We start from the raw sequence: 16301 nt of genomic DNA on the forward strand, positions 1-16301 counted from the left end.
TTCAATAAAATTCAATTTTATGTTTATCTAATGATACATTTACACACAAAGACGAATATATTTCAACATAAAAGATTGACATACGACACGAATGATTAAAAATAAATATAATTCCTTTCAAATAATAATAAAAACATTATATTAAAAAAATATATAGATGCATCATCACGTACCAGATACATATTTTAATACAGAGAAATATTTGCGAACATCCAAATCCCTTATTCGCCTCTTGCTATACCAGCGCGAATGTAGACGCCTGTAAGTTAGTCTTACATCTGTACATGCAAGGATGTGAGGGTCATATAACGACTCCAGGTCTGCGAGTGGGGCTTTCGGAAACGGAAAAAAAAAAAAAAAAAAAAAAAAAAAAAACGGGCGGTTGACCGCCACGCGCGTTACAAGTGAAACTTCACAGATTTGAGGGATAGTAAATTTTTTTTTTACACATCTGAAAGACGGGTAATCATGCGTTGAAAATATGCCTTCATTTACTTGTGTCTGTCCATATCTTAATTGGAATCTGCGAATGTATAAATGGGTTATTGATAGCTAAAATATGATATAAATAACCCTATTAGAAATGTCTATACAAAGTTTCACATTTTAAATGATACAACTGGATACAACCTCAGATATGAGAGTCTGGATTGGCAAATTACGAGTTGCGAAAGTACGCAAACATACGTAAAAGTTTGAAGAAAAAAAATATTTAAACGATTACAAAAAAATTGGAAATAATACGAAACTATGCTCTTCTGTTGCTATATGTAACCGGCTGTAATTTGTTTTGTAAAAATTTTTTTTAACCCCTAACCATCGAGCAATGTTAGTTACATGCTTTGCATAAGTTACACACGTAAAATCCTATATATACTCACTTTCGTTACCCCGTGATTCTGATAGTACGCTATAGTCTGTTAAATAAGGTTTCTCTTTAAAAACAAAAAAAAAATGACGAACTAGAAATGAAGATAAACAAATTTATTTGGGAAACAAATATTAAAAAAAAAAAAACAATCTTCAGACGCAAAAATATTTTACTAGGGCTGAATGACGCTCTTTTGACGTGACAACGTCTAATAAATCGATGAACGCTGGCTGCACGCACGAAAAATTGTCCCACTACGGATGTGCCACTACGGATGTCCCACTACGGATGTGTCCTGTTTACGCATGCGTGGCATCTCTCTGGTATGTTGCGGACGGTACAAAGAATTCGGCCGACACGTGGCGGCGTACTTGAGGTTATTGTTGTGCACCGCGCCACGGGAGTATATTCGCAAGGAAATGGCGTTCTTACAAGTACGTATTATTTTAATTACTAGTGTAAATCAGTATATTTAAACAGTGTTGTATGAGTATTGTTTTATCTGTGTAAATAAATATTTATTGCTGGTATGATACTTTTCACGCTTTAGTTTGACATTGGTAATTATTTGTCATGAGTTATTATTTGATCAACTAAATCACACACCGTATTATAGTTATGAGCCCACGAGCGTGTAAATATTTCGAGTCCAACAGAGAATATGCTAGTTAAAAGAAATTCAAACAAATATCGTGCGTTGAATATTATAATTTTATAACATCTGAAACAAATGTTTTCAATATGGCCTCGTGGCCGTGCGGTTAGCATCGCTGACTACCAATCCAAAAGTTGCCGGGTCGAATCCCGGGCGCTACAATACTTTTATTTTTGTACTTGTAAAAATAAATACGGCGCGCGCGACACTACAAAAGTAATAAATATATTTGAATTAATGAATGCAAATAAAAGTACATTTATCAATTAAATTGTAGATTTCATTTCACTCCTTCTTTGTATCCATACAAAATAGTGATAATAAAAAAAATGATTAAATTTTATTCATAAAAGTATGCAGAGGTAGATTTTATCATACAAAAGATAGAAAAAATTTTAAAAAAATTCTTCCTCAAAGAATATAATATTTTTAATGCCTAAATGGCTTGGTTGCAAAAACCTATTACGGCTCAGTCTCAGGCCGAATATGATATTTCATTTTCTTCAGGATCAATCATTTCATCAATGTTTTGTTATGACTTTGTCACGTTAAACTATCGTCCGTAAACCGACTTTACAGAAAACCAATTATTTTGATTTTGAGTTTTAATTGGAACAAAAAAAACATATGTAGGTATTATTCATTGATTGATTAAACATCTTTTTTAATTTAAAATAAACGCGCACTTAATGCTCTGTACGCTAGGATAGTACTTAAATGTGCTTTACCATCAGTAAGGAGAAAAATTTAAACCTAATTACTTAGCGGTTCCCGTCAAACATTTGTCTAGCCCAACTCAGCACTCACTTTAGCACTCAACGTAAATAAAAGGCATTAATTAATGTTTGCCCCCAAGGTTTCGCTAGCAGACGTAGAGCCAATATTACAATTCGGGGTTTACTTAACATTCCGGTTCGCGGGACGTTTCACATAAAAGCCATAAGGTTCCATATCAACTCAAGATGACTGCAGGAACGACTTAAAGATGTTTTAATTAAGTTTTTGATTTTTTTTTTACATTCTGCCATTGTTGCTTTTCCACACGCGAACAAATTTCCCGTGTCATAATATCTGTATAAAGCATTCAATGCGTTGGGTACAAATGCTACGCGCTTTAAAGAAAGAGCTAACGAAAAAAAGTTTTATTTTACGCTAGATACATGTTTCGCAAGTTAATGGGATAGATATTTCTTAAATACAGTTTGTGCGGATCATCCGTTTATTCGTACTACTGTAGTAGGCCCGTTCTATAATTTTCGTTGAAAATTCGTTTTTATAGGCCTAAATTTTAAATGCCGTTACGTCTATCACAGTTGCCCAAGACTTGAGGAAGATAATAACCAAACATGTGTGTTAAAAGGGAAGAAGGTTTATTATTTAAAAGATACTGAGCATCTGAATGAACTGAGATAAATTCATTGATAGTCTTGGCAGTTCAGATCTTACATTTATTTTCCTTCAGGGCCGTGACGACTGCATTAGTGTTATGAATATTCGTTCATCAGAAGCACCTGGTAAAAATCAGTTTAATTCGAAAATCTATGAGTAAATATGTTTGTGTGGAAAAGCGGAAAATTGCTCTTGATGAATAAGTCTGTGCATAAATGGTTTATAGTAATTATAAAATATACTTAAGCTCTTTTGTCAGCTAGCGATTTTTATACAAAAAAATGTATTGTTAAAAACACAAATGTTTAAAATTTTAGAGTACAACCTTCATACAATTAATCATTGTGTGTTTTTAACAAAAACAAACAGTAAAATGACTTTAAAAAGTACTTTCGGCTATCAATTGGGTATGTACAAAATAAATTTCAATCAATATTCGCCATTCAAGAACCATTACCGAACCTAGTAAAATTAGTACATGCAGCAAAAATTTTAACATTTTATAAGATTCTGATTGTTATTGTTTTGAGTTCTCTTCGTCCGAGAAAACTAAAATTGATTTCACAAAACATATGCTTGTTTCTGTTGTTGAAGAAACAAAAGAAAGTTCAGTAGCAAACACCCAACAATGTGAGCTGTTACCTATCAAAACTAATTAATTGCACAGGAAACTTCGGATCGTTTACGTGTGTTTTTGAGAGTTAAGTTCGAGTCGTGATTTATAAGGACGAGGAAGCTTTGGTGGAGCACAGGGTGATTGTTAATACGAGTAACCAACAGCACGAGAAGATGAAGCGTAAGCTGGAAGCGCTAGAAGATGAGAGCTGGCCAGACAGGGAGTTCAGCAACATCCTTGAACATCCTCTTGCCATGGACTTAGACGAGTCATGGGCGCCACCTATCATGGATGAAGAACATTCATTTGATCATACTCCCATGGATGTAGAAGAGACATGGGAGCCAGCAACCATGGATGTAGAAGAGTCATGGGTGCCACCTACCATGGATGTAGAGGAGACATGGGAGCCACCTACCATGGATGTAGAGGAGACACGAGATCCTCCTGCCATGAACGAATACGAGTCGACGCATCTTCCGGCATAGGAATGGAGCAAACCACTACTTAACACCTTAAGCCCTTTTTAAGGGCCAACTGACCGGCCCTTTTCAGGGCCAACATGACAAGTAACTCAAAGGCCTTTTTCAAGGCCCACAAAACGGCACTTTTTAGGGCTCAGAAACGGCCCTTTTCAGGGCCCAGAAACGGCCATTTTCAGGGCCAAAACGCCAATAAACGTAAATGCTCTTTTAAAATTTTTTATGTGCAAGTAAGGCGTTTTTACAGATTTTCACGCAGTGTCAATTTTGTAAACATATCTAACAGTATTTCCAGACTGTTTATAAATCTATTTATTAACATCATAGTTACACAAAAAAAAAATATTTCATTCAGGTTCACGACAGAAGGCGATAAATCTAAACTTAAAAAATAATTAGAGCAGGATCGCTATTGGGCAGTTATCTCGAAAATTTTAACGATTCGATGATATAAATGCAACCACAATCTAAAAAAAATGTCATATAGATGTTTATACCAGAACAATTTTCCGTATGTACCTACGGTATTTATCTTTTCAATACGAATTATTTCGTACATTGTTTGGCATTCATTTTCGAGTAACTAAATATAATTATTTTTACGGTGAATTTTTAAACGAAGAAGTGAGGTACCAGTAAATGGAGATCTGAGTTGTTGCATATGCTTACTGTATATACGCCTATGTTGAAGCAATGGTAGACTCCTTCATGGGGAATTCAGCTCGACAGGACTTACACTAGCGCGAGGGAGCGCGTGTTTGAACTGCGCGCCAACTGAGACGTCTTTGGTGTCTTTCCTGAGCAAAACACGTTAACTGCTTATACCTTATACCTTATACCTTATACCTTATACGATGTGTTGTATATTTTTTTGTTTCCTGAAAAGGATTGCGGTCTTGGATTTAACAATTTATTTCTTTAAATCTATTATGTAAAGCCCAAAGAGGGTTGAGACATGTATAATTTATCTTATTAGATTTTACTGTCTATAAATTTAGACATCACTTTTTAACAAAGTCTTTTGGTGAGCCGTTTTACTGTTATTAGAGTAGTAAGTTTATTTCTCACGATACTAGAATTGAAAGAGTTATACTCTGAAAAATTGATTGCTTTACTTATCTTTTCTGAAGTTCGTTACATAACTATCGATACATTAATAAATTCATTAATGCGTTAAAAACTATTGTGGGATTGTTTATTATTGATTATTTAAAAGAAAAGTAATGTTAATTATTTTAAAAGAGGATGCCTATCAATAAAATTCTAAAGGCTACCAAACAAAGAAATAAAAAATCTGGACACTTTGACATATTTCTATTTATGTGGTCAGGACCTTTTATATGTCCACCATGGTTATTATAGCAAAAGGACTTATCTGCATTCGAAATACGGCAGGCCAGTCACGGACTCAGGTTGGACATACCGAGTAGAATTTAGGGGGATGGCCTTCCTTTCCGAAACCACATAGAAAAAATAAATTTCTGTACTTTTACGAAAGTTCCTTTTGATATCAACTGCCAAGAAATAGTTTGTACCACTACAAGAAATATATTATAACTCTTTACTACACATGGCAATGGTTATCTTTGCACTTATGAATTACGTTTTTTGAGGTGATACTGAGGTTATTTTTTTTAACGAAAATTGGCGCAGATATACGATATTGGAATAATTGATGTTTCAGATCAAGCGTACGATAATTGAATATTCAACTATTTGATTATGTTTTGTTTCATAACGCTTATTAATGTGCGCAGTCAATGCTGGAAAGCTATTCAGTGAACGGTTTACAAATAATTTTAACCGACGGAGGTACTTCTTGGACAGCGTAAAGCATAAATTACCGAGTAAGAATCCAAACCCAATATTATTGCGAACACTATTTTGTAGTGATTCAGTGTTGTTTTCACGGAAATATTTGTAATTTCCCATGAATGTTTCTGGTCTATTTACTATATATATATATATATATATATATATATATATATATATATATATATATATATATATATATATATATATATATATATATATATATATATATCGCAATTGGGAACGCGAAGTGAGATCCAGGTTGCATAAACCTATTTGGATATGTGGTTACTCGGACAGTTGACAGTTGAGCCTACTGCACAGAAGAGTCACGCGGTGTTAATGAAAAAGGTAACCAAACAAGTAAATAGCGAGTAGAGACAATAACTTTAGGGGTTAATTTACGTTGAAATGCTTCCACTTGCCAGTCATGCGGTTTGTTTCAGCCTCCTCGCAACATGGCGATGGCGAGGATGTGACTGAGCAATGTGTGGTGCTAGTTGAGTGGAATAACTATCAAGTTACTAATTTTTGGTTCTGGAGCCACGAATAGCAAAATTGCCAAAAGTTGGAGAAAAGACAGAAAATAAGCAAAATCTAATGAAAAAAAAAAACGCAGAAAAGTGTCCCAGGTATCTAACGAGCCGAAAAGTAGCCGAGAGAAATGAGCCGGTGGGGCAAAACGAGCCCCCAGAAGAGGCGCGAAATTTGCGCTGGAGAGAGCCCTAGCCAGAGAAGCGATGGGGAATGCAGAAAACTTTTTGGTAAGAACGTGGATACGCTCTCTGATTATTCTGGTTTTGATATGAAGTAGGTTGAGGCGGTGGTTCTGAACGATGTGCCAAGTATGGTGCCGCAATTTATAGTGTCGCAATTCTGCTAGCGTGGCCAGATTTCACGTCGAAAAATAAAGAAAAATTGATTTTCTTTTTTTGTTTTATAAATTAATACACAACAATCAAATTCATTGCAATCGAAATTCACGAAAAAAAACTTCTTGTGGCCGTAGTCTAAATACGGCCTACCCGGATGTTTTTTTTTTTAAACACAGCCTTCACACAAAAGCAAACAATTATTGAAATTGCAAGGTGTAACATTAATTTTCCTTTGATATTAAAATAAATTATTTTATACTGGGCAAAAAACTACATATGTGAACTGTTTGCAGTACATTATTTTCTCAAAATAATACCTTTTAAGTACACTGAATGTTTAGTTAATAAGAAAATGCCCCAATACAATTATTTTGAATTTGAAATCCACATTTTATACAGTGAAGACCTTTGAATTGATTAGTGAAAACTTCTCTTGTTGAATAAGTGTGTGCATAAATTGTTTATTGTTATTACAAAAAATATACTAAAGCTCATTTTGTTAGCTACCGATTTTTATTTAAAACAGTGTAATGTTAAAAACACCGATGATTACAATTTTAGAGTACAAATTACATATAATTAATTCCTGTGAGTTTTTAGACTCAAACAGTATTATGACTTCAAAACGTACTTTTGCCATCATAGAGGTTAGAACAAAAAAATTTCAATCAATCTTCGCCATGCAATAATCATTCAAAGAACCTAGTAAAATTAGCACATGCAACGAAAATTTTAACATTATATAATATATTTATTATTTTAGTACTCTTTGACCGCGAGAACTAATATTGGTTTCACAAAATATATGCTTGTTTCTTTTGTTGAAGAAACAAAATAATGTTCAGTAGTAAACACCCAACAATGTGAGCTGTTACCTATCAAAACTAATTAATTGCACAGGAGCCTTCGGATCGTTTACGTGTGTTTTTGAGAGTTAAGTTCGAGTAGTGATTTATAAGGACGAGGAAGCTTTGGTGGAGCACAGGGTGATTGTTAATACGACTAACCAACAGCACGAGAAGATGAAGAGTAAGCTGGAAGCGCTAGAAGATGAGAGCTGGCCAGACAGGGAGTTCAGCAACATCCTTGAACATCCTCTTGCCATGGACTTAGACGAGTCATGGGAGCCACCTATCATGGACTTAGACGAGTTATGGGATCATACTGCCATGGATGTAGATGAGTCTTTGGAGACACCTACCATGGATGAAGAACAGTCATTGGATTCTACTGCCGTGGATGTAGACGAGTCATTAGAGCCAACGACCATGGACTTGGACGAATCATGGTATCCTACTACCATGGACTTAGACGAGTCATGGGAGCCACCTATCAGGGATGAAAAACAGTCATTGGATTCTACTTCCGTGGATGTAGACGAGTCATTAGAGACACCTATCATGGATGAAGAACAGTATTTGGATTCTACTGCCGTTGATGTAGACGAGTCATGTGAGGCACCTATCATGGACTTAGACGAGTTATGGGATCATACTGCCATGGATGTAGATGAGTCTTTGGAGACACCTACCATGGATGAAGAACAGTCATTGGATTCTACTGCCGTGGATGTAGACGAGTCATTAGAGCCATCGACCATGGACTTGGACGAATCATGGTATCCTACTGCCATGGACTTAGACGAGTCATGGGAGCCACCTATCATGGATGAAAAACAGTCATTGTATTCTACTTCCGTGGATGTAGATGAGTCATTGGAGACACCTATCTTGGATGAAGAACTGTCATTGGATTCTACTGCCGTGGATGTAGATGAGTCATTGGAGACACCTACCATGGATGAAGAACAGTCATTGGATTCTACTGACGTGGAAGTGGACGAGTCATGGGAGTCAACTACCATGGATGAACAGTCGTTGGATTCTACTGCCGTGGATGAATACGAGTCATGGGAGCCATCTATCTTGGATGAAGAACAGTCATTGGATTCTACTGCCGTGGATGTAGACGAGTCATTGGAGCCATCGACCATGGACCTGGACGAATCATGGTATCCTACTGCCATGGACTTAGAAGAGTCATGGGAGCCACCTATCATGGATGAAGAACTGTCATTGGATTCTACTGCCGTGGATGTAGACGAGTCATGGAAGCCACCTATCATGGACTTAGAAGAGTTATGGGTTCATACTGCCGTGGATGTAGATGAGTCATTGGAGACACCTACCATGGATGAAGAACAGTCATTGGATTCTACTGCCGTGGATGTGGACGAGTCATGGGAGCCATCTATCTTGGATGAAGAACAGTCGTGGGATTCTACTGCCGTGGATGTAGACGAGTCATTAGAGCCATCGACCATGGACTTGGACGAATCATGGTATCCTACTGCCATGGACTTAGAAGAGTCATGGGAGCCACCTATCATGGATGAAACACTGTCATTGGATTCTACTGCCGTTGATGTAGACAAGTCATGGGAGCCACATATCATGGACTTAGACGAGTTATGGGATCATACTGCCATGGATGTAGATGAGTCTTTGGAGACACCTACCATGGATGAAGAACAGTCATTGGATTCTACTGCCGTGGATGTAGACGAGTCATTAGAGCCATCGACCATGGACTTGGATGAATCATGGTATCCTACTGCCATGGACTTAGACGAGTCATGGGAGTCACCTATCATGGATGAAAAACTGTCATTGGATTCTACTGCCGTGGATGTAGATGAGTCATTGGAGACACCTATCATGGATGAATAACAGTCATTGGATTCTACCGCATTGGATGTAGACGAGTCATGGGAACCACTTACCATGGACTTAGACGAGTTATCGGAACATATTGCCATGGATGTAGACGGGCCATGGGAGCCACCTACCATGGACTTGGACAAATCATGGTATCCTATTTCCATGGATGTAGAAGAGACACGGGAGCTACCCTCCACGGATGTAGAAGAGACATGGGAGCCACCTACCATGGATGTTCAGGAGACATGAGATCCTCCATTCATGGACGTAGACGAGTCGACGCATCTTCCGGCCTAGGAATGGAGCACAACACTACTTAAAAACGTAACCCTTTTTAAGGGCCAACCAACCGGCCCTTTTCAGGGCCAACATGACAAGTTGTTGGCGAAAACAGAAAATAAGCAAAATCTCCTGAGAGAAAGAAATAAAAAAAGGAGAGAAGCGTCGTAGATGTCGAATGAGGCATAACATAGCTGGGAGAAATGAGCCAGTGGGGCAAAACGAGCCCCCGAACAAGGCGCGAAATTTGCGCTCGTGCGAGCCTCAGCCGTCTGCCTCGCGAGAAGCGACGGGGAATGCAGAACATTTTTTGATAATGGACGCATACGTGATCTCTGAATATTCTGGTATTGATATGACTTTAGATGAGCTAAAGTATTCTCATGCTGATATGAAGTCAGTTGATACAGTGGCTGTGAACTATGGGACGAGTTAGGTGCCGCAATTTTTAGTGTCACTATTTTTCTGTCGTGGCCAGAATTAACGTCGAAAAATAAAGCAACATCAATTTTTTTTCAATTGTTTTATTCATTTAATATACAACACTCAAAATTCATTGCGATTGAAAATTCATGAAGAAAAGAAAATAACCTCTGGCGGCTGTAGTCAAAAATACAGCCTACCTAGAATTGTTTTTAATACGGCCTTCACATAAATACAAAACAATTATTTAATATTACTGAGTGTAAAATTAACATTTCTCCTGATAAAAAAAAATAATTATTTTCCAGTGGGCAAGGATCCACCTATGTCAACTGTTTGCAGAACGTTATTTTATCAAAATCACGATGGAAATTAAAATGTTTTAAGTGCATTGAATGTTTAGTTACAAAAAAAAACCTTGAATACAATTAATTTTCACATGAAATCCAAATTTTCTCTAAGACCTCTGGCTTTATTTGTGAGGATTGTGTTCCTTAGTGATGAAATTAATTAGAAGAGGCGCGGTGGTCGAGTGGTTAGAACATTCGCCTCCTAACAAGGCGACACGGGTACGAACCCCGGCGGGGTCGAACGTGGATTTTCGCAAGTGGGACACATGGCGGACGTTGCCATTGCCTGTGGGTATTCTCAGTCCTCCCCCCTCCCCCAATCAATTCAATCCGTCACTGCTCCATACCACATATCATCTCAACCTCACGCAACCTCCAGGCTGGCCGGAACAACAATTCTGTCCCTCTAGTATTAGCCCCCATTTCACCCAGTTACTCCCTGCCCAAGGCATAAGACAATATGTCACAGAAACCGTATTTTTAATGAAAGCAGTTTAAATAATTTTAAACAGTACTTCACTTATTTACTTAACATTTTTATACCAAAAAAGTGTGATTTATTTATATATCGAAGATTTTAGTGTTGTGTGCCACCTAGAAAGAACACCAAACAGTTTGTCAAGTTATTGGTAAAAAAAAAATGAATGCATTTCGCCCAAAAGTGGACACAGTGTCTTATGCCCTATAAAACGTTGGGTCAAACACGTGCGGGTTTCGTGGTCTGATTTGCGTATAACCTCACGAAACCGAGTGGACAAACATCGCAGATAAGCACGCCCGGATCTGTATGTTTATTTGACTTATCCCACAGCGAACTTCCGAACACTCCCGGGCCGTTATCATCCGTACGTACATTCGGTAACGGCCAAAATCCCCGGCCACTGCGCCAGCCTTGTTCGGAGATATTGGCCACTGCTGTTCCTCCAGGCCTTACTAAATCAACCCCCTCCCCCCCCAACCCCTTTTAAACGGACTAAGCATTACCCCGCGGGGAAATCAGAGTCGTTCCTTATCGTTCTCGTATTTCCAAGTAACGGTCAGGAGGGATGAACCTTTTTCTCTTCCTTTCTGGAACTCTGACCACGTGCGCAGTTTCGAAGATACAGCTACAGGCTATTCGCACGAAGCATTAGAAATGACTTTGTACCGTGCATATAACCAAACACATAGAGCTAGCTATATTTGTCCACCCGCAATCTTCAAGTTACATATATTTTTTAAAAAAAATAAATATAAGACCTCTTAACGGCAAATTTTGAAATCGTACAATTCAGAGCCGTTTGACTGAAAAAAAAAGACTTCAAAATGGAACACTTTCAACAGTTTTACAGCGGAATTCTACGGTGGTTTCAACACTGTCACAATTTAAGTTTATTATTACTTTTTATTGTCTTTCTTGACCAATCATAATTTGGGACTACATCAAATTACTTTATTTTAACTTACTAAGAAAGCAAACCAAATTCAAAATCCATGATTAGAGATATGGAAATTTCGCGCTTTTATTAAGTCGCAAGAGAATATACCTTCACACTCTCGCACCGTGATTGGACCGCAGTTATTTGGACACGCCCCTCTACGACCGTGAGCCAACGATGCCCAGCCAAGACAGAAGTAAGCAAAGCAGGTAGTGGCAATTAACAAGGATAAAAATGTTCCCGCTAAGAAATCAAGCAATAGGAAAGCAAACGTGGGTTGAGCACACCTATGAATTTGAATTCTACCTTGATGCCAGACGAATACGCAAAAATTCCCCGGTCTTTCATCCATGATGCGCGACAGACACGGTAAACACGACCTCACTCTTTCGGCTCTGGAAGCCGACAGACAAGTCACAACTTGTTCGAACTTGACACTCACTTATCTCAACGGATCAGGCTATCGCTCGCGCTTATTACTTCGAATACAAGTGGTATCATCTGCTATAAAAATTCACTCGCGGTAATTTTTTTATCACACCTCTTAGAAGGATAATAAATATGCAGGGTACACAAATATTTTAAACACATGCCACGAAACACACTACTACCATTGGGCACGTCCATTCTAATTTCAACAACTTTAATCTAATTTAATTGCATTTTTAAAGAGAAAACTCTTTGTAGTTTCCAATGTAACGCAAAAAATGCAGCGCTAAAACTTCGTCTCACTAAAGTTTGCCCGAGAGTGAGGAGTGGGGCGCTCAATATTATCCCTCTCTGTCTTTACTTACCTTGCCACATGTAAGTTAAACATTAAAGAAATTTTTTTTTTAAGAAGCAAACAGTTAGGGCTTTCAAAAATGTTTTAATTAAACAGCGTGCCGATCGCATATTCGCTCTGTCAGCAACCACGTCCGGAAACCGGAAGGAAAACTAAGCGTTACGCAACAAAGGCCTGGCGCGTCATTAAGCGAGACGACCGCTCGCGACGTCGGCTGGGTTCCGACGGCGAATTCGTCACCACTTCGCCGGAAAGAAGGATAAAAAAAAATTGGTCTTTTGTTCCACTTAATTTGCCGTGTCCATTTTTTTTTTTCAAACCCTTTCTTCCTACCCCTACGGCAAATCATCCCTTTTGTCTGAGGGAGCAGTGTTTTATTTTTAATTAACGCTCGTCGGGTGGAAGAAGGTGCCGTAAGGGAGGTTAAATATCCCTTTGTGAAGCGCGGCTCAGCAGCCCGTTGTCGCGTATTTATTTGTTTCCAGGGTCGCCAACATCCTCCCTCCCTTCTCCTTCTTTCATCCCCATTCTCCTGCCGGGCGCGGGATGTTTTCCGAAACTCCGCCGCCCCCCTCCCTTCCTCCGTCATCAACAACTAGAGCGAAGGCTTCAGAAACCTTTTCAGTGGGCGCTGCGAGGATAATTTATTCAATTACTGCGACGCTCTACCGGGGAAGGAAGGCGCGGGAAAGGACGCTTCAAGATGGCGGGTAGTACGTGCGACCATGCGACTTGAACGGGGTGGTGTACTTAATCATTTTAAGTCTCTCATTTCGTTGTTTTTCGTTCACGATTTTTAATTAACTCACAAAACGACTATATTTTTATTGTTTCTAATTTCTTTTTATAAATTTAATAATTTTTAGAGACTGAAATAAAAACAATATATGTCAAACGTTACATGAACTAAGAACTTGAAACAGTGCTGTAACCATTTTTGAATTAACGATTTTTGTTTGACTTACGTTAAAAATCTCTATTTCAAAAATAATACAATTTATAAACCAATAAAAAATTTGGCTTTCTTAAAAAAAAGGTATACAATCGCAAGCATCCCAGCTGAAAAGTCTCCGGAGTCAATAGCCAATGAGCAGGTGGCATTTGCCCGAAGCATGAAAGGTAGTTGCGGGGTGTTTCCTGGAGGTCATCGAAAGCGCGAAATTATTATTTTTTTTTTCCTTCCCAGTCTCTGCCTACATTTGCAAACTGCGAGAATTTTGTTCCTGAGACGCCCAGAGTGTGCTGTGGGGCGCTACCGGTCTCGTCCGAGGCCCCCACGCAGGCGTGGTGGAGGGCAAACCGAGGCAGAGACGGGGGTTGAGTTATGGTCTGGTCTGGAGGGAGTCCAGAGGCCGAAGGCTGCGCCGTGGAAGGGCGGAATCTTGGTTGGCCGAGATGGTGCTGGGGTTTGAGTTGGGGGGGGGGGGGGGGGGGCGAACAAGGAGGGCTTGCGGCGCGTGGGGGTCGATGACCTCAGCGAGCTCGTTTAAAACGGGTGGGGAAGAGGAGGGATGGAGTCAGGAGGAGGGTGGGGGGGGGGGGGAAGTTGCTGCCGCTGGCGCCATCCGTCAGGCGGTAAACTTCCCCGGGCCTACTCCGTTTCCGCAGTCGAATGGGGCTGTCGCTGGAAACCGAACATCGCACGTGGTAGGGACAACTAGCTAGCTGCCTTTAGCAAAGGACAACTTGACCCCCCCCCCCCCCCCGTTGTTCATCGACGCCCTGTTTCCACGTGTCTGATGCTTCATTTTTTTTTTTAACGTCGCAAATGTCACTGTACGTTATATTATCCAAGATTCAAACTATTGGGAATCGACTCGGAGCGCATAAACTTTTAGATAGTGGGCTACGCATTTCAATAAAATATTATCGTTTACTCACTTAGATAAACACGACACGTAAAATATTGTGAAAATACGGAAAATTATTTTAACATCTCAAGTGCCTTTAAATGGCAATAATAAGACTATTTAATATAAAATGAAATGTGGTTCTAAAAAAAAAACAACCAGACATTTGCAACTCAACTAAGAGAGATAATGCCTTTATTTTCAACATATTTTTGTGACGTGTTACAACCTCTAATTATTCCAATAAAATAATTTTGCTATAACAACAAAGAACTTCGTTCAATTAAACATTGTGCAGACAAAACAGTTTTCTATTATTTACAATTAAAAATGTTGTTGAAAGCACTTTAAACCATAAAACGTGAAAAAGTTTTCAACATATTTTGTAGTGTTGAACCTGCAGCTGAAGTCTTTCGGTCGAATTCAGACCCACGCTGTATATTTCGTTGTTGTATGCAAAAAAAATATATAATCATACCATATTTTATGATAGGCGGAAGATTCGTACAGAAATAAACCTCACATGCTCCAGGAAATTAAATAACGGTAAGGTAAGAGGGCATAATGCTAATAATAGTGGGAAACAGGAAAGGAATACATTAAAATACCTAGCACACCCTTACCAGGGTTTGGTTCCTAGAGAACAGATTGTATTTTATGGCTTTGATGATTATTTTTGGACACATCTGTCAGCTCACCCGCTCTTTGACCGTGTCTACGCGCGTGCGACGGAGGGAAAAAAATTTCATTCTTTTGGAGCGGACGGTAGCTGTGATAACGCGGTGATAACGTGCTGATAACGCATAACGTTGCCGTGACTGCTCGCTCGTCAAACCACGGACCCACCCTCCAGCGGGTACCGAAGTAACTGGATTCAACCGAAATTTGTGCAGGTCCCACAAAAAAAGTTAGAGACCATCAGTAGATATAAAACGACATGGTTATAAACTTGCCGTAGATACTACATATAAATTTAAATAATTATTAAAATTCTCAAATAATATATTACTAAATAACTAATAAAAAAGGTATAGTTTTGGTAATTATTTGTGTAACAAAATTAAATTTATAATTCTAGAAAATTGTTAATACAGTAGAGACTATGAGTTTTTTTCTCGAAATTTTTTGAAATAATAAAGTTTCAATAAATTAAAATATATTTAGGAAATCCCTCTTTCTAGAAAATAAGAAATATAGTGTACCTTTGTAAAACATATGGCTATGGTTATTTTAGCATACAGGGAACACATTTTTTCGAGATAATACTTATGTCTTACAATTATTAGCGCATAATTTTATATTTTAACTGATATTTCATTCAGGCATAATTTTATTAAACCATGGGAAAAAATTGAATATTCAACAGTTGGACTTTATTTGGTTTTATCATTATTATTAATGTGCGCAGTTAATACTAGAAACCAATTTAGGGAAATGTGCGCAAATAACTTTTAACTATTGGAGGTACATACTGTGACTACACAAATAATTTTGTAGTGATACAGCCGTTTTCATGTTATTGTACGAATTAGCAAACATCTGTAATTGTACATGAATATTTATTTTTCCGTTTTACAAAAAAAAATAATTTGCAATGTAGCGCTCAATAGCTCGATGGTAGCCGATATGCAGACGGCAGTCGGGTTTGAATAGCCAGTAGGCGAACGGTACTCTGGACTGAACAGCTGGTATAGGCAGACTATATGCAGGTTTCACGTGGTCGGCAGGCAGACAATTACGCGAAGTCGAACAGCTGGCGGGTGAAACAGCGAAGCAA

The 16301-nt window shown here is 38.4% G+C and overlaps 2 protein-coding genes across 3 annotated transcripts in view; one reads left to right on the plus strand and one right to left on the minus strand.

Moving 5' to 3' along the window:
* Positions 1-16301, minus strand: part of LOC134536865 (complexin) — a 1123559-nt gene that overhangs the window by 195325 nt on the left and 911933 nt on the right. The gene's annotated exons all lie outside the window — the stretch shown is intronic.
* Positions 7723-11703, plus strand: LOC134536525 (uncharacterized). The gene has a single exon (XM_063376256.1). It carries the CDS (start codon positions 7723-7725, stop codon positions 9427-9429), a length of 1707 nt encoding a protein of 568 aa, XP_063232326.1. The 3' UTR covers positions 9430-11703.

The sequence above is a fragment of the Bacillus rossius genome, chromosome 11 (assembly GCF_032445375.1).
Source record: "Bacillus rossius redtenbacheri isolate Brsri chromosome 11, Brsri_v3, whole genome shotgun sequence".
NCBI classification, from domain to species: Eukaryota; Metazoa; Arthropoda; class Insecta; order Phasmatodea; family Bacillidae; genus Bacillus; species Bacillus rossius.

Excerpts from the sequence above, each read along its gene's own strand:
- LOC134536525 (XM_063376256.1), top strand. The coding sequence starts at position 7,723 with ATGAAGAGTAAGCTGGAAGCGCTAGAAGATGAGAGCTGGCCAGACAGG.